The sequence below is a fragment of the Xiphophorus hellerii genome, chromosome 4, assembly GCF_003331165.1.
Source record: "Xiphophorus hellerii strain 12219 chromosome 4, Xiphophorus_hellerii-4.1, whole genome shotgun sequence".
In the NCBI taxonomy this organism is placed as follows: domain Eukaryota; kingdom Metazoa; phylum Chordata; class Actinopteri; order Cyprinodontiformes; family Poeciliidae; genus Xiphophorus; species Xiphophorus hellerii.
Genome location: NC_045675.1, coordinates 1,178,243 through 1,196,462, shown reverse-complemented (window position 1 = coordinate 1,196,462; position 18,220 = coordinate 1,178,243). Strand labels below are relative to the sequence as shown.

Below are 18,220 nucleotides of genomic sequence, written 5' to 3'. Positions count from 1 at the left end.
GAGGCAGGCGGAGCTGGAAGGCGGAGGAGAGGAGAGAGAGGAAGGGGGCGTTGATGCAGCCGCCTCCCCGCTGCACAGGTGGACATTTCTCATCTCGTTCTGCCTCCCAGAGAGCGGAGCGGAAATAAAACTGATCTGAAGAACATTTACAGATTTCACATTTATGTCCGCAGAGATGAGAAAATATCAGCAAGTCTGACTTCTGATCCAAACACATGTTTCATGTTTCTAGAAAATCACCGTTTCTGATATGAACATTATGGCTCCCTGCCCAGGGCGGCAGGCCGGGAGGGTCGGTTGGTGCAGGAGAGGCTCAGCTAAAGCAGCTGCTGCAGGAAGGAAGTTTAACAAAATGAAGAGAGAAAAAGTTTTATGAACCTTCAGCAACTCTCACAACATGCGATGATCTTTGCTCCCATTGGACAGAAATGATGAGGAGGCGGGACAAAGAACCCGAAACAACAAACTGTGACGTCCTGCTGCGTTTCTGCTGTTATCACAACTGAGACGCCATTTTGAACGTGAAGAGCAGCTCAGGAAATGCAGGTTTGTGATTTTTGAAACTAGAGATTTATGACACATGTTGGTCATTTATTAACCCAAAACAGATATTTGATCCGATTAACCTGGATGTAAAAGTGAATGAATTCATAAAAACATTTCTGTCTGTTTTCTGTTGCTTCAACATTTCAGGAAGTGAAACAAACATTTTCAAACATAAAAATTTCACCTGAGTGGCCAAACTTTTATTTAACGTTGGGACCAAACTGCTACAAACTTTAGAATCTGAACAGAACCAGCTTCCTGATGTAGCTGGGAATTTCACAAAGCAAAGCCTGGAGGCATTTAAAGGGCCAGACGCCCGACTGGACTGGAAACAGGAAGTACCAGTGGATTTCAGAGATCCAGGTTTGGACAAACATTTTGTCTAAGTTTGGATGAAAATAAACTACAATCCACAACTAGGGACCGGCAATAACTAATAAAACCAACTTCCTGTTCAGATTTTATCACAGAAATTATTCCTGATGTAAACAAGACAACATGTAAACTTCATCAACAAACCAAGAATCAGTTACATCACATTAAATAATAAATAAGAGCTAAATAGCAACACAAAACTAAACAGAAAAAATGTCCAACTCATTCAGAGATATTCAAACATAAAATAAACAGAAATGAAAATATATTAAATATTAAAAACGTTGGAATAATTTTAAAAATCTAAACACCAGTAAAACATAAATAATAAACAGAAATTCTGGTGAAAATTGATCAACGGAGATGCAATAAAACAGAATGAGCAACTTCTGTTGCAATTAGTTGCTCTGGATTTTGCTCTTGGTGTCGGAGTAAAGGGGGGTGAATACATAATTCATATTTTTATTAGCTGAAAATATTGAAACCATGAATATGAATATTTCTTCTCTGTCACATAAAAACCCAATAAAACACAAATTCTGTTGATCTGATGTGAAAAAATGGATAAAAGTTTAAGAGTTAAAAATTCATTCAGAAAAGTCAGAATTATTGTTTTTATTCTGAATTTTTCTGTCTTTTCTCAGGTTCTGGAGTCCAGAGCAGAACCCTGGTCAGAGTGTTTCTGTCGGGTCGGTTCTGGACCGGATGATGACGTCACTGGGCTGAAACATTCATCTACCCGCCTGCGTCCCGGAAACACTGGAGACCAGCGTGGCCCCCTGCAAATAAACGGTCATCACCATGACAACGGTGATGGAAAGCCGAGCAGGATGCTGATCATGGCAACAGTGGCGGGCGGCCAGAGCAACAGGCCGGTTCGGCCCAGGACCAGGACCGAGTCCACAGCAACGAAACGGTTTCACCGGAGAGGCAGAGACTGCAGCCGCAGATCAGTATGGAAACCATCCACACTCTGGTCCCAGCGTGTGTGTGTGTGTGTGTGTAGGTGTGTGTGTGTGTGTGTGTGTGTTTCTCTCCACTGCAAATATTCACACTTCAGTCGAGCTAAAGGCTCCATCAGGATCAGAACCGCGGCTCTTTTTACTGAATCCTCCTCTTCACGTTTCCACTCTGCAGCGTCACGATTTCACCGCAAAATGATTTTACACGGCAGGAGGAGAAGATAACTGGCCTGAAAATCATCATCATAAACCTTAACGAGAACCAAACACAGACAGCTAATCTAATGTACGCGGTGCACCTGAACGCACCATGAGCCTATAGAACCAGAGAACTGATGTCAGTTTTACACGTTTAGATTGATTTTGATTTTATTTACACATATTTACTCTAAAAGTGATTTTTCTTTATTCGTCATGTCGGTTCCTGCTGCGTTCAGGGACTTTCTGATTATCTTACATCCTCAGAGTTTGATCTTTTCTCCACAACCAACCAGCAGCCAGAACCAGCCTGCTGCCTCTTACTGGTTCCTTACTGGTGGAAACTGGCCGACGTCTGGGAGAAAATCAAATGTTTTAAACTTCTGGTGCAGAAAAACCTTGAGAAGCGAAAAGTTCAGTCTGGTCAGACGTTCGTATGTTTGTGCTTTCAGAAGATTAACTCAAACTAAAATATGCAGATGAGATCATATTAGTTTAAGTTTCCCTGCAGTTGGTTTGTGGTAACTTGGCTGCTGTTGGATGTTTGTGTTTGATTTTAGGTCAGTTTCACATTTGACCTCAGTTTGTTCAGCGGTAACCAGATGACCTGACCTTGACTTCTGAAAGTTTATTGTTTCAGGAAATACACTAGACATATTCAGACATTTAACTGTCTGAATATGTCAGTATTTCAGACATTTATTAAGCAAAAATCTGTCCATTAAGTTGAAAGTTCAGAATTTTGCGTGGAATAATTTGTTCTTAATTTTTACTGGAGGTGTTAAACCTGCTGCTGTGTTTTAACTCTGGTGACTGAAAGCAGCTGCTGATGGAAACCTCTTCAAACATGTTGGAGCTTCTGCTGAACACGGACAGCAGTGGGAGGAGTCTGGATGTGCGGCGCTGGCGAGAGGAGTCGGGGGTCCTGCTGGGGAGGATCTGGTTCCTATGGCAACTAATGAGCCTCTCTGGGAGCGGGGTCATGCATGTAGCACACGAGGTAAAGATGCTGAAGCCGAAGCAGAAAATGAGAGCTGCAGCGTTTTATGTTGGCATGTTGGTGTTTCTGGTCTCCTGCAGGTCAGAGACCCGCAGCTGAGCAGGAGGATGAGGAGGGTGAGACGATGAAGAAACCAGAAACAAAAAAAAGACGAGGAAGAGGAGTCAGAAGTCTGAGTCGCTCCAGAGAGACGGTGATGAGCGAGGCGTCTGTCCGGACACGTCCGCCCGCCCAAAGCAATTCCAGAGGCGACGAAAAGGCTGAGAGGTTTGATCACAGGCGTGATGGAGGAGCCTCCGCCCAGCTGCCTCCTCCTTACACCACCAGCACCACCAGCACCTCCAGCAGCAGGAGACCCAGTTACTAACTGGGACATTTTATAGGCCAGGCAGAAAAAACTCAGGACTAAAACAGGTAACAGAGAGTCCTGCAGACTGCAAACAATGAAAACAATGAAAACATCATCATCATCATCATCATCATCATCATCATCATCATGGCTGCCGCTGCACATTTAAAGCTCAAATCAGTTTCTCACATTTTAATTCTGTCGAAACAAAAAAACATAATTTATTACATAAATTCATTAAAGAAACTGGAATATCAAGATTTATATGGAGGGCCAAATATGTCATAATTCAACAAAAAAAATCACTTTAGTGAAATGAGGAACATTTTTATCAGTATAATTATTTATGTGTTATGAGTAGAAAGCAATTTTGTTTTACAAAAAGTACAAATATTATGTATTGTGCAAAATAATTTTCTCATGGTTCCATATTGCAGCTCATCGTGAATGTTTTATCTTTCACCTGTTACAGCCAGTAGGTGGCGCTAATGCAAACTGAAGTGGATCACCAATCAGATTTCAGAGCCGATTTAAAGGAACCACAATAACAGTTTCACTGCTGAAGGTGACGGTGGATTTAATAAAACTCCTTTCTCTGGTCGGGTTAAACCAGCTTTGATTCTGGGAGGTGATGAAACCAGTTTGGGCAAAAAACCAGTTTGTCAGTTGATAGATATGACAAGTCCCATCTGTATTCCTGCTGTGTTAGACATCAGTTCTGATGATTTGATGACATGAGGATGAAGAATCATCCTGGATGTATCAGATCTGATGAAAACATCCTTCAGTGTTTGGCCTCCTTTCTGGCTCAGTCCGCCTCTGAAGGCACATTAATCATAGCAGTTTCCCACATGCTTCTCTCCTACTCCTCCTCCTCTGTTCCTCCTGTGCTGGAAGCAACTGGGTCACCCTCAACTGGAGAACCGCTTTAAGGCTACCGGAGCAAACCGAGATGCAGATTTCCTTCTTTTATTAGAACCAAGTCTGAGCGGTTTCCGTCACAAGCCTGGAAATCCAAAGCGAGTTGAATTCAGGTCGGAGTGAGACAGCATGGCTCAGGTTTTTAAATGTCCATGATTCATCCCTGTCAGCAATGGAAACTGGAGTCTAATATTGGACTTTATTGCTGAAAGAGACATAACTGACTTGTATAAAAGCTGCAATTCATCTCTGATCAGAACCTGAAGGTCGTTTGAAGAACAGAGCAGAGAGAAAAGCCGTTTTCCTGAGGAAAACCCACTCAGCCTCCAACACGACGTCATGTTGAATGAGATCAGATCCAGTCTTAGAAGAGAAGAAAAGGGAACTTCTCCATAAATGATTTAAGACTCTGACGACTCGGCTCCGAGGCAATAAATTAATGATCACTTCCTGCAGCTGAAATAACTGGAAAAATGGACCAAATCTATGAGGAGACACAGATCCCACCTCTGTGACACCGTCAGCATGGGTGGCTCTGGTTATACTGGGAAATCCTGCACAGGACACCAACAGACTCCGCCCTCTTGTGGTTGAATGAACACATTACATGAAACAAAATCCTTGGTGATAAAAAAAATCTCGTATTCTTGAATTTTAAGTAAAAATCTATTGAGTTAATATCAAACATAACATTTTAAAATAATTGTAGTTTAGCCTAAAATTCAGAGGTTAATATGATTATTATTAATATGATTATTATGAGTAAGGTTTAGGGTACTGGGTCATCAGAACCAGTTCAGTTCAGGTAAACTGAATCAACTGAAGTTAATTAAATTTTCTGAGTTGTATTTACACTCAAACATCAACTAATTTATGCTCATTTTGTGAAATGTTCACCATTTAAACCTTTACTACTGTGACCATAGTGTTATCAATAACAGCATGTATTATTTCTAATTTTCCCCATTTTACAAACAACAAAACTCATATCAGAGCAGTTTATAAGAAACGGGTCCAATTCAACCAAACCTGCTCCAGACGGCACCGCTAACTAAAGTTAGCTGCGCTAAAGCACTAACCATAAACAATAGCTTAGCTAATGCTAACACGGTAAGCTGAAAACGATGACGATCTCAACCTGTATGTTGGGCCATTGTATCGACCAATCACAACTAGTCTTGTTAAGCTTTATTCAACTGAATGTTTGCAAAACTGCCAACTAATTTATTACTTCAGAATTTATCTGGGAAAAGTAATTTAGGGAAAGCTAAGTATGCCAAATGTTAGCAAAAATGCTAAGGTGCAGAAAAAAAACTAGCTCATCTATTAGCGGCGGAGCACCAACTTCTGCTGGACAGCATAAGCATCACTTTCCTCCAACTCAAAAAAAAAAAATAAGAAAAGGTTGTTTTTTTTACAATTATAAAGCGAAAACGGCTTTGCATGTTAATAAAAAAATTATAATTCTCAACAGTGGCTTTAAGTTTAAAGCAGATAAAGAAGCAGTTGTGAAATGTGAGAAGTGATTGGATGAACTTTATTAACGTCTTTCTGAGATGAAGGATGAGCTGAAAAATGTCACTTTATTGCACAAAGTTTGACCTCGAGTCTCTGAGGCGTCGCCAACTCGGAAAAATAGACCGTAAAGAAAATATGTCATTTTTCAGTAGTTCACCTTTTTCCATAAATACATTCGGTTCCGTGTTTCACGCTGGAACCTCAAACTTTTATACAAGTAATTACAACTACGCAGCAGAACCGCAGCTTTTCCATAAACCGGATCAGTTTAGGATCCGGTTTCAGAAACCTTCTGATTTCATGGAAAAGGTACAGAGAGGAATATACAAACATAAATACATCATGTACAGCCCAGGTTCTGGATACTCATAAATACAGGAGGATCTTAAATATCTGTAGATTATTTCAAATGGCACACATTGAGTTTCATCTCATCATCGTTACCATGGATGCAGTTTCTCTGCCGCCTTTGGCTTTAAAGGGAGCGGTGCTTGTGAGCTTCTATCAGTGCATAGTTGAAGTCAGCATTACGATTGATTATGTGCAACTCATGACATCAGGCAGGGCGGGTGAAGCAGCGGGTGGGGTTGAGGATGTGTTCGCTCAGGAAGGCAACGGAGACGTTCAGTAGTGTTAACGGAGACCGGACGAAGGTTTAATCGTCCCGTCTCCTTTTCAGACACAAAAACCTAAAATTACGACTATTCAAGAACTCCAGCTCCTTCCTCTGATTATTAAATTGTAAGAAAACCAAAAGGAGAGCCATGATTAAAGGCTTGTTTTACACTGACATTCAATAATTCAGTTTAACAGAAAAACCTTGTTGCAGCTTCGCTCTCTACCGGTTGACAGAAACAACAAGAAACCAGGGAACCGTTGCAGGAACTGTGCAGCTGTCTGGTGTTTAAATACTAGTGCAAGTGTCCTGTGGCCTGCAGGAGTTCAGAGAAGCTGCAGCTGGTGCAGCTCTGCTGGTTTTAGTGTTTTAACACAGAAACGCAGTTTGAAACCGCAGCAGACCCTGAGGGACTCCACTACCAGGCCCCGGTGAGGCACATCAGGACCACCACGTGTATCGTGAGGAGGTAAGCCAGGAAGAAATACCGAGAGCGAGCGCGACCCGTCAGCAGCCTGGAGAAGTAGAGGCTCCGCCCCCTCAGCCACCGGCGACACGCCACCATGCCACCTTTCACCTGGAGGGGGAGACAAACCATCCATCAGGAAAAAAAACACACTGAAGTTCCACTTGAAGAACTCCACACCAAACTAATGCCAGACCGGATGAGACAGGAGCTTGCAGACCCAACCGGCTGGTCTTTAAATCTCCTGTACGCAGAATTAAATGTTCCCTGCAGTGCAATAAGGCAAGCCCAACTGTCATATAATCAGTTACATGGCAAGCCATATTTAGTCTACACTATATTTCTATTTCTATATTTATTTTCTACTTTTCATACCAGCCATCAGAACAAGCTTTAGTGTAATATTATATTTTGACATGTTTTATAATGTTCAAGCTATGATGAAGTTTTAGAGCCAGGCTAAGAGTTTATTTTTAATTACAAGAATGAAGTCATAGTATTATGAGAATAAAGTCGTAAAATACAAAAATAAAATCAATATAATGACAATAAAGTTGATTTAATACAAGAATAAAGTCATAATAATGCAAGAGTAACTTTTTCTCAATTTTTCTACTTTCCTCAAGTTATATTATGACTTTATTCTCATAATTTAAAATGATCTTAGTCTGTTTTATTTTTACTATCAGAAAAATACCAGCCAGTGTGATTAATAGCCTGTAGGGGGCGCCGTTCAGTTCAAGCTGGTAGAAATAACCCAGGACTCCCAGAAAGCTTCCCTTGCTGTGAACATGCTGGTGTTTAACAGGAACGTTTAAAGAGTGTTTGAGTATTGCTGACCTTCCGTGTTATGAGCGGCTGGTTTGGGTCGAGGCTCAGAGCTTCCCACTCCTCCTCTGCTTCCATCTCGATGCTGAAGTCCCTCTGATTGTCTCTGGACAGGCCGGATGCAGCGCTGAGCAACAGAAACACATTTTAAAACAGCTTTTCACAGCCGGACTCTGGGAGAGGTCTGTGAACGCCTCACCTCTTCGCTCTGTCCTCCGCCAGTCGCAGCGCCTCTTCTGCGCTCTCTCTCCTCGCTCGTTCATCAGCCAGACTCAGCTCCACCTCCACAAGCCTTCACACACACACACACACACACACACACACACACACACACACACACCATCAAGGTTCACTGATTTTACTGATTTTATGAAGGGAGGATCGTACAGGGATGAGACGAAAGATGTGGTCACCTCTCCCGGAGCTGACTGGCCTCTGCTGCCTCACTGACGGAGTCGCTGCTCCTCTCCTGAGGAGCTCCAGGAGCCACTTCAGCCGAGCCCTGCTGTGTGCAAACACCAGGCTTTAATCCAACATGTCTGCCTTGATGGCGTCAAATGGTGCAAACAAAACATGATGAGTTTTGTTTATTTAATTTATCAGGTTTTATCACCAAAGATCCAGTTTGTTTGTGGACAGAAGGTGCAAACAAAGCAGAAAAGATTAGTTTTAATCTTTGTGCCTCCATCTGGTGTAGAACTAGCAGCATTGATACCAGTGAAGGATGCAGGTGCTGTGGAGGTTCTACCTGGCCCTGGATCTGACTCTCCAGCCAGTGGCAGCGGTTCTGGCTGTCCCTGAGCGTTTGGGAAACGGCCCTGAGCTGGCCTGCGACCGCAGCTTTCTCCTCCACCGCCTGCTGCAGCTTCAGAGAGGAAGACGAGGGATGAAGGTGGATGAGAAGCACGTCGTCTCTCAGAAGATCTCGACTTTGGTTTGACTGGCAGCTGTGAATGGCCTCCAGAGGAGCCGGGCTGTTTCCTACCTTGGTGTTGAGCTGATGGAAGTACTGGTCCCGCTGCTGGATCTCATAAACGCAGCGCTGCAGGTCTCTGTAGAGCTGCATCTTCTCAGCCTCTAACCGACTCACTGCCGCCTCCTGGCTGCTCTGGCCTGCCAGCGCAGCCGTTTCCTTCTGCATGAATGGAAAAAAAACTGGATTATTTAGTGTTTTTACTACAAATGAACTCATATTGTCACTAAGCGTCCAAGGCTAAATAAAAAACCCATAAAGTTCCTCAGTTGTTTCATTACTTTAGGCTCAACTTTAAGGAGTCAGAGGAAACAAGAAAAAGGATAAAAATGACTGAAAAACATTCAAAGTTCAATGAAACGTTCTAAAAAATCATGTGATAGAATGAAGAGCTACTGATGTAGATGCTTAATTTGGAAAGAATAGAAATGTATTTTAGAAGAGCAGCTTACTTTAATGGGCAGGGTGTCTTTCCTCTCAGCTTCAGACCTAAACAGCAAGAATGAAAAAAATCATTCTTAATATCTGTAACTGCACTACAAAAGTCATGAAGCTAGAAAAAAATAGTTTTTATGAAGAAACAGAATGATTTCAGGGTTATTTTCAAGGCTTTCTGAATGTAGAAAACAGATTAAAATGAAAACACTCCAATGATTTTCCAGTCCAGGCGTAAATCCCTCTAAAATTGGATTTTGATCCATAAGCAGGATGATGTTTTACCTCAGATGTGCAGCGTTTTGCTGATAGCTGCTGGTAGACTGGTGGAGCTCATCAGATTTCATGTCCTTCACCTGCAGATATAGAGTCATGTCACAGATCATCAACAAGCTACTCAGAAATATGACAACATAGAAAAGAAATCAGGGCAACTTAAGGCATTTGTCAGAATGTCCCTTTAAACAAACACAGGAAATCCATCAACCATCAGCTAATCAACAAGCAACTAACTGAAAATGAGAAGGCAAGTAGCAAAACACAGCCAACCAATAGAAAACCAACAGACAGTTAAAACTAGTAGCAAACCAACAATAAACAAAAAGTCAATCAATATAAAAGCAGCAAACAGAAAACCAACAGGCAACCAATAAAAAACCGACAACCAACCATCAAAATTAAAGCAACCAACAGAAAACTGACAGTCAATCACCAGAAAACCAACAACCAACTAACACAAAACCAACAGACAACCAACAGGCAACTTTTAGAAAAGCAACAGGCAATCATAAGGCAACCCACACCGATCCAGTAGTTAAGCAACATCTAATAAACATCTAATGATCCAGCAGTCAAACCAATATCAAGGTGATGACTCCACTTACCAGTCCATCATTCTCATCTTCGAAGGCACCGACGGCTTTTTCTTTTTCCAAGGTCAGGCTGAGAACCATCTCTGCACTCGACCCTTGTTTGGATTCAGCCACTCTTTTGGCTCCAGCCAGCTCATCCATCAGCCGGTCGCGGTCATTCTGCAGGCTGGCCATGGATCTGGAGAACGCAGACAGCTGCCTGCTGTATGCGTTATTTTCCAGAACCACATGTTTCAGCTCTCGTTCCTTCTCTGACAGGGACTTCGATAGTTCCTCCAACAACTTGCTCAGCTCCTCGTGTGCATCTTTGCCCTCTACAGCTTTTAATTTGAGAACAAGGATGTCTCTTTCTTTAGCATATCCGGCCAGGTCTGAAGACGCGTCCTGCAGACTGCGCTCAACCTTGTTCAGAGCCACCTGACTCTGCCGGAGTTCTTCGTCGTACCTGTTCCTGAGGGTCTTGAAGTCCTCGATGAGCTGGTCTCGGTCATTCTGCAGGGCAGCCATGGCTTTGCACAGAGATTCATTCTGAGCCTTCAGGTCTTTGTTTTGTGATTTAGCTTCAGCTAACTGCTGCTCCAAATCCAGCAAATCTTTGGCGAGCTCCGCCACTCTTTGATCTGCCGTCTCACGCTCGTTTCTCATCATCTCCACCTCCCGCTCGAAGGTGTCCAGCTCACTGTTGTATTTATCTTCAGCTTCAGCAAGTTTTTTGTCAGTCTCATCTTCCAACTGTTGCATTTTGCTTTTGAGCTCATCGACCGATGTTTTCTGGGAGAGCAGTTTCTGCTGGAGGTCGCTACATTCAGACGCCTTGGCCGCCACGGCGTCCTGTAAACTGGCAATGACCCTGCCCTCGTTAGTCGTCACTCTTTCAGCTTCCAGTTTGGAGACTTTACCCTTGAGTTCTTCATTCTCCATTTTAATTGCATTACTGTCTTCTTGCTTCTCTTGGAGTTCCAGCCGAGAATCTCTGAGAAGCTTTTCAGTGGAAGCCTTCTGGATTTCCAGGTTTTTGATCACATCCTGCTGCTTCTGAAGCAGAACCTTCACCTGGTTGTCTTTCAGGGACAGTACCTGATTTAAATCCTCTCGGTAGCGCACCAGCTGAGCCCTGAGCATGGCGTTCTCAGAGTTCAGATCATCCATTTGATGCAACAACTTTCTGATTTCATGCTTAAAGCCTTTGCTTGCACCGCCCTCACCATCATGGGAACCTCCTTCATCCTTCAGCCCCAACTGACTCTTTGACTCTAGTACTCTGTATTCAGACATCAGCCGCTCCCGTTCGCTCTGTAAAGACACCATCGAGTTCTTCAATGACTCGATCTTCATCTCCATCTGTTCCTTTTCTTGAACGGATCTGCTCACCTGAATTTCAAGACTTTTGACCTTAGCCTGAAGTCCTCTTATGTCTTTGTCCAACCTTTCCCTTTGGTAGCGTGACGACGTGAGCCTGTCTTCGTAAACGGACACCTGGTTGCGATAGTTAGCCTGGAGTTGCTCCAGATACCCAGACATCTGGCCATCTTTGCAGGAAAGCAGGGAGGAGATCTCGGCATCTTTGCCCTGAAGGAGTGTTTTCAGTTGAAGTGCAATGCCCAGCTGCTTGTCAAAGTCAGCCTGAATTCTGTCCCGTTCGGTCTGTAAAAGGTGCAGATGAGCTTCTGTGTCAGCATTGAGCTTCTCCATCTGCTGAAGACGAGGCTGCAGCTGGGAGAGCGCGTCCTCTCTCTCTGCCAGCTGTCGGTTCAGACCGTTCTTCTCTTGCTCCAATCTTTCCACTCGACCACTGAGTTCCTTCACCTGAACAGTCATGAGCTCCAAATTCTCACTCACTTCAGCGTTGGTTGCGCTTACGATAAACATCTGGCGCTGATGAGCGGCGGCAGCAACTGAGTACTCATTCAACGTCCTTTCCAGTCTTAGTTTAGCCACTCGAAGTTCATTCACTTCCTTTTCTTTCTTCCTCAGATCCTCCAGGAACCTTGTGATGGTTGACCCTTGTTCCAGCAGTTGCTTGTCTTTCTGATGGAGGCTCTTCTGGTACAAATCATCCCAGAGTCTGGAGGTGTCAGCCCCATGTGGAGTGGAAGTCAGAGCAGAAAGCTTGGCTTCGCTGGTCTCAACCGCTCTCCTCAGGGTGTTTATCTGGAGATCTTTAGAGTGCAACTCCTGGATCAGTTCATCCACTCTTTCATTTTCCTTCTCTCTCAGATTCTTCAGCTCGTCAACTTGTTGCTGTAGCTGATTCTGTATGAAGGATTGTCTTTGTGTTTCTTCAATATGTTGTGACGATTTAGTTTCCTCTATCTGTTTAACGTTCTGGGATATCTGAAGAGCCAGCTGTTCCCTTTCAGACTCGGTACTTGTGATCTTTTCCTCTGCCTCCTGGAGAAGCTTCCTGATATTTACCGACTCGGATTCGAGTCTCTTACTACTCTCCTCCGATGCTGACATCTTCTCAGAGTTCTTCTTCAGCTCTTTCTCCAAATGTTCACAGGTTGATTGTGAACTCTTCAGGGAGCTTTCCAGATCTAGAATCACCTCTTGGTACCGGATGCAGTTTTGTTGGAGCTGATTTATCTCCTGATGCTTTTCTTTGAGCAGCTCTTGCAGCTCCTTCTTCACGTTCTTGGATCCCTCGCTGCCTCTCTGAACAGTCTTGAGTTTCTCCTCAAACTCTCTAACCAACTTGAGCTGCTCCTGCTCTTTTTCTCGACGGACCTGATCACTCATCTCCCTGCTCGATGTAAGCTGCGCCGTCAGCTGGGCGTTCTGGGTTTGCAGGACATTGACGGACTCTGTCAACTCATCAATTCTTTCTGAATTCTTCAGGATCACAGTTTCCAAATATTCATTCTCGTTTTTCACCTTGTCCGAAATCTCTTGGGTGTTCTCGAGCTCCTCCTGCAGCAGTGTCTTGTCGTCCTCCAGGATTCGGACCTTCTCGTTCAGACTGATCGTCTCCTGGTTGTGCTTGTTGAGAATATCTCGGAGCTCTTTGATCCCATCATCTCGCCTTCCCAGCTCCCGCTCCAGCTTCTTCTGGATTTCTTTTAGTCTTTCAGAAAGATCTGCCTTCTCCTTTTGCAGCAGATTGCTTATTTCCAGCTGTGCACTCAGTTCTGTTTTCTGTGCTTCAATTTGCGCCGTCAGTGAGTTATTCAAACTGAGAACTTCATCGAGCTTCAGCTGCATATTGTTTGCGTTGTTGTTTGATTCCAAGTGCTTCTCCTCCAGAGAACAACTCGCTGCTTCTAGTTTTTCAGCCAGCTGGATGTTTTCTGCCTGAATCGCTGAGAGTTTCTCTCCGAGTTGGGAAATCTCTGCCTCCAGGTGCCGGTTTGTGTCTCTTAGTTCGGACACCGCCACTTCCTGGTTTCCATCAAGCTGTGAGATTTGCTTTTGAAGATTCTGATTCTCTTCCTCCAGGTTCTCGATCTTCTGGCGTTTCTCTTTGGAGAATTTGTGCATCTTCTCTTTAATCCTCTCATTTTCCTCCTCCGCCGCTTGGGCTCGCTTTTCCAGGATCTCCTTCTGGGTCTCCTGATCATGGATTCTTTTCAGAGCTTCCTGACGCTCTCTCTTGGCTCCTTCCAACAGCTGCCTCATCTTGTCCATTTCACTGCTCACGTTTTCGTACGCTTGCAGCAGAGACTCGTACTCTTGCTTCAGCTCGGCATGCTTTGACTTCCATTTGGTCAGCTCCTCGGTTTGGGAGTCTTTGAGCGACTCGAGCTGGCAGGAGAAGGCCTGTTTCTGCTGTGTGATGCTCTCGATGGTTGACTTCAAACTGTCGCAGGCTGCAGACAGGCTGCGGTTGTCGTTCAAGATGCAATCAACATCAGCGACCAGCGCGTCTCTTTCTTTGAGGACAGATGACGCAGAACCTTCCAGCTCCACGTTCTGATGCTTCAGCTTCAACAGGGATGACTTCAGATCCAGGAACTCTGCTTCCTTTGCTTCCTGTTGAGCAGACAACTTCTCAACTTCTTCCTTCAGCGAGGCGTTTTCCTTCATCAGATCTTTTCTGGAAACTAAAGCTGCTTGAAGTTTCCTGGTTAGAAGTTTGGTTTGGTTATCTTCTTGGGATCTCTGAAGCCCCTCAGCTTCGGTTCTCACCTTTTCAACTGTGACTTCATGCATTTTGATTTGGTGAACCAGCTGCAGCTCCAGTGAAGTGATTAGTTGATCTTTCTCTGAAACTTGAGCCTGGGACACTGACAAAGCTTCATCTTTCTCCTTCAGTTTCACTTCAAAGTTTTCTGCACAATTGCAAGAGTAAGCAACATGGTCTCTGTTGACTTCATCTTTCTCCTTTACATTCTGCAGTTTCAGTGCAGCCATTTCACCTTTCAGCTCACCGATAAACCTGTCCAAATTTTCTTTATCCTCCTTCAAAAACTCCATTTCCTGTTGGATTTCTGTGAAGTTTAGCTTCACCTTTTCAGTTTCTTTAACCAAAACATCTTTTTCTTTCTCCGTTTCTATTAACGTCTTTTGGATTGCTAAATACTCTGAAGATTTCTGTGAAAGCAAACCAACTGCTTCGTCCAGTTGAGTTCTCAGCTGATTGCTTTGCTCCAACATGGCTTCCTTTTCTTTCATTAACATGTGAAGCTTTTCCTCGTTTGCTCGCTTCTCTTCCTGGAGTTGGTTCTCTAAAGTCACAGTTCTGTCCAATAACTCCTGATTCTCCTGATGCCCAGCTTGATATTTCTCCATCTCATGGGTTTTCCATTCTACTTCTGCCTGAGCTTTCTCCAGGTCGCTCTGAACTCTCTGCAAAGTCGACTTTAAAGCAGCTTCTCTTTCTTCAACCTGAGCAAAAGCTTCGTTTTTATCAGCCATTTCAAGAGAAATGCTCTCAAACCTGGACCTGATGGTTTCCAACTCCGTTTCCAGAGACACTTTGACGTCTTGCAGAGTTTTGTCCTTCTCCTCGATGAGCCGTCTTAAGGAGTTCGCTTCATTTAGATAAGAGGTAGAAGTTTTATGGAGGTCATCCAGCTCCTCTGCCTGCAGCTGGTGTTGCGCTAAGAGAGCCTCGTGCTTCTCTTTCAGCTCTGATAGCTCTTGAGTAAGTTTCTTCTCATTTTCTTGAGCCTTCTTTAGTGTTTCCTTGCGTGCCAGCAGTGCAGCCTGGGCCTTTTTCTGCAGAGCAGCTTTTTCTTGCTTCATCTGTGCCCGCTCCACCTCCAGATCTGCAGCAGCGGAGGAAGACTTGTCCTTCAGCTCGTCCTGGAATGTCTTCGTTTCGTTCTGAAGCTCCTCTAGTTTCTGTATCAAATTGTTTCTTTCTCGTTCGATGTCTTCTGCTCTGGACTGAAGCTCCTCAATGACAGAGTTTTTCTCCTTGACTTTTTCTAAAGCGTCACACAAGCTCTCCTCTTTTTCCATTAATGTGCTCTGCAGCATTTGTTTTTCGGATTGTAATTGCTCTGCAGCTCTTTCACCAACTGCTTTGTGTTCAAGTCTCTCCGCGTCAAGAACAGACATTTTTTCTTCATACGTTTGTTTCATTTCATTCAACTTTTCCTGCAAAACATACATTTTATTGTTCTGTCCTTCTTCCTTTTGCTTCTCGTACTCATCGATCCTTTTCAGCAGATCTTTTCTCACAACCAGAGCAGCCTGAAGTTTCTTCTTCATGGCTTCCTTCTCTTTGGATGCAGCAGAAAGCTCCTTCTGCAGATCCTCTGCTTCCTTTCTGAGCTGAAGCTTCTCAGAGTTCTCCTTCTGAAAACATGAAAGTTGTTCCTGTAGCTGCAGAGAAATCTCCTGCTGAGCACGCTCCATGTTCTCCAGCTGCGCTGACAGGGAGGCGTTTTCCTCCACCAGCTTCAGCCTCTCGTTTGAGGCGGACTCGATGAGCTGAGCGATGGAGGCGTCTTTATCCTTCAGCTGCTGGCTGAGAGAGGAGAGCAGCTCCTTCTGCTGGCTGACCTGGAGGCTCATGCAGCTCATCTGTTCATCTAAGGATGTGTTCTTCTGCAGCTCTGCATGAAGCTGAGCCTGTAAATTCTCCAGAGCTTCCTGTTTCTTCTCATCGCTGCTCCTTTGATTCTGCAGCTGTGCAGCAGTTTCAGCCAGGTCTCTTTCCACAGCGTTTATCTCAGCTTGATGACTCTCGTGTACCTTCTTTATCAAGACTTGCAGTGATAATTCTTCTTGGTTTACTGCAGCAGATCTATCAGAAGAGTCCGTTTCAGTGTTGTTTTTCAGAATTCTTCGTAGCTCGTCTTCTGCAGCTGATAGCGCCTGCTGCAGGCTCCGGTTCTCATCCTCCCTCTCCCGGATGGAAGCCAGAACTCCCTCCAGCTGGACTCTGGATGCCGATGCCTCCAGCTCTTTAGCGCTCAGCTGGTCTGAACCTTGCATGACTGCAGCTGACGCCTCAGCTAATCTGTCCTGCAAACCATCTAAGTCTTCCTTCAAAGCATTAACTTTAACATCTTTGGATTTCATTTCAGTTTTGAGATGTTCTAATTGTTCTGTGAGCAGACTCTTGTCCTGCTTCTCCCTGTCCAGCAGCGACAGCCACTCCTTCTCAGAGTCCTGCAGAATCTGCTCTATTTTTTGTATGTTTTCTTTCAACTGAGACAGTTCTTCGTCTTTGGCACTAACCTTGGCTTGTAGGCTCTGCTCCAGCTCTTCCCTCCCCGCCTGCAGCTTGCGGTGCTCCTCCCTGGACAGCCGCAGCTCCTCGCTCAGACTCTTGTTGCGCTCTTCCAGTTTCTGCATCTCTGAGATCAGCTGCGCCGCCTGCTTGGCCTGAGCGCCGTACTGGTTGTTTATTGCGTGAAGAGCCATCTCTCTCTGCTCCAGGTTCTCGGTCAGAGCGTTCATCTGCTCTGCGACCTGAAGATGTTGGGATTTAAGTCTTTCTATTTCAACCGTCAGCTGAGTTACACTTGCCTGATGGGCGTCCTCTTTCTCTTTGGACAGGCTGGAGTTCAAGGCTTGGCTTCTGTCCAGCTTGTCCCTGATCAGAGACACCTCCGTCCTCAGAGTCTCCACGGTGGTTTCTGCCATCTGGCGCCCTCTGCTGGAATCGTCCATTTGTGCTCGAAGGTCGTCGACCTCCTCTGTCCGTTCAGCAAGGCGCTTCCTGACGTCCTGCAGCTCCTCCAGGGATTGGGCGTACTTTTCCTGTAGGTTGGTGAAGGCGCGCTGCGTCTCCTCTGCTGACCTCTTCAGGTTTTCAGACTCGGCAGACAGCAGTTGGTTCCGACTCTGCAGCTGGGACGCCATCTCTGTGCTTTCCATGAACTGCGACTTGAAGAGCGAAGCCTCGTCGGCTCTCCTCTGAGCTTCCTCCACAGACCGGGATCGCTCCAGGAGGGCAGCATCTTTTTCTCCCAAAGCCGCCCTGAGTCGTTCCGCCTCAGAGGCCTGGACCTGCAGGGAGCTGCTGAGCTTGGAGACGGATTCGTCCAGGTGAGATACCCTCTCTTTCAGGCTGTCGCACTCGGCCTCTTTGCCTTGCAGATGGGAGTTGAGGTTCTCCACGGTGGCGGTCGAGTGACTCTGATACTCGAAGCTCGACTGCTCCTTCTTCTCCAGGGCGTCTTTCAGCAAGCCTGACTCTGAGGTCAGAGTTTCTACCTGACCTCTGAGGTTGGAGGTTGTCTCCTGCAGCTCTGACAGCTGTTTTTGCAGAGTGTCGTTGTGATCTTTGATCTGCTTCAGCTGCTGGTCCTGCTGCTGGATAAAAGCCTGCAGTTTCTCCAGGTTTTCATCCTTTTCCTGCATGGTGGATCTCATCGTCTCCGCCTCTGACTGGACATTTCTGAGCTCCTTCTCTCTGTCTGAGATTTTTGCTCTCAGACTGCTGATGAGCTCCAGCTCGCTCGCCATTTTCTGCAGCTCAGCCTTCAGCCTGCAGTTCTGGTCCGTCAGCGCCTGCATGCCGTCCCTCAGGTCGGTCACCTCAGCCTCGCTCTGCTGCAGCTGCTGCTCATTCTCTGCAGAGAGTTTCTGCAGGGAAGCTTTTAAACTGGAGATCTCCGCCTCCATCTCTGCGGCGCTCTGGTTCATGGCTCCGATCTGACTGCTGAGTGAAAACACTGACTCGCTGCGTTTCCTCAGCTCCTCTCTCTGACTCTGGAGCTGGTGAGTGACCTCCTGGAAGGCCTGCTCTTTCTGCTCCAGCTGC

General features: G+C 45.2%; 1 protein-coding gene across 1 annotated transcript in view; it reads right to left on the bottom strand.

Moving 5' to 3' along the window:
• Window positions 1-5,865: 5,865 nt before the first annotated feature.
• LOC116718921 (golgin subfamily B member 1-like) overlaps window positions 5,866-18,220 on the bottom strand; it is a 32,759-nt gene continuing 20,404 nt past the window's right edge. The window contains 9 exon segments of the mRNA XM_032561223.1: window positions 5,866-7,062; window positions 7,792-7,906; window positions 7,979-8,071; window positions 8,193-8,281; window positions 8,528-8,644; window positions 8,765-8,914; window positions 9,205-9,241; window positions 9,473-9,543; window positions 10,072-18,219. Coding sequence (XP_032417114.1) covers window positions 6,904-7,062; window positions 7,792-7,906; window positions 7,979-8,071; window positions 8,193-8,281; window positions 8,528-8,644; window positions 8,765-8,914; window positions 9,205-9,241; window positions 9,473-9,543; window positions 10,072-18,219 — 8,979 coding nt within the window. The 3' untranslated portion in view covers window positions 5,866-6,903.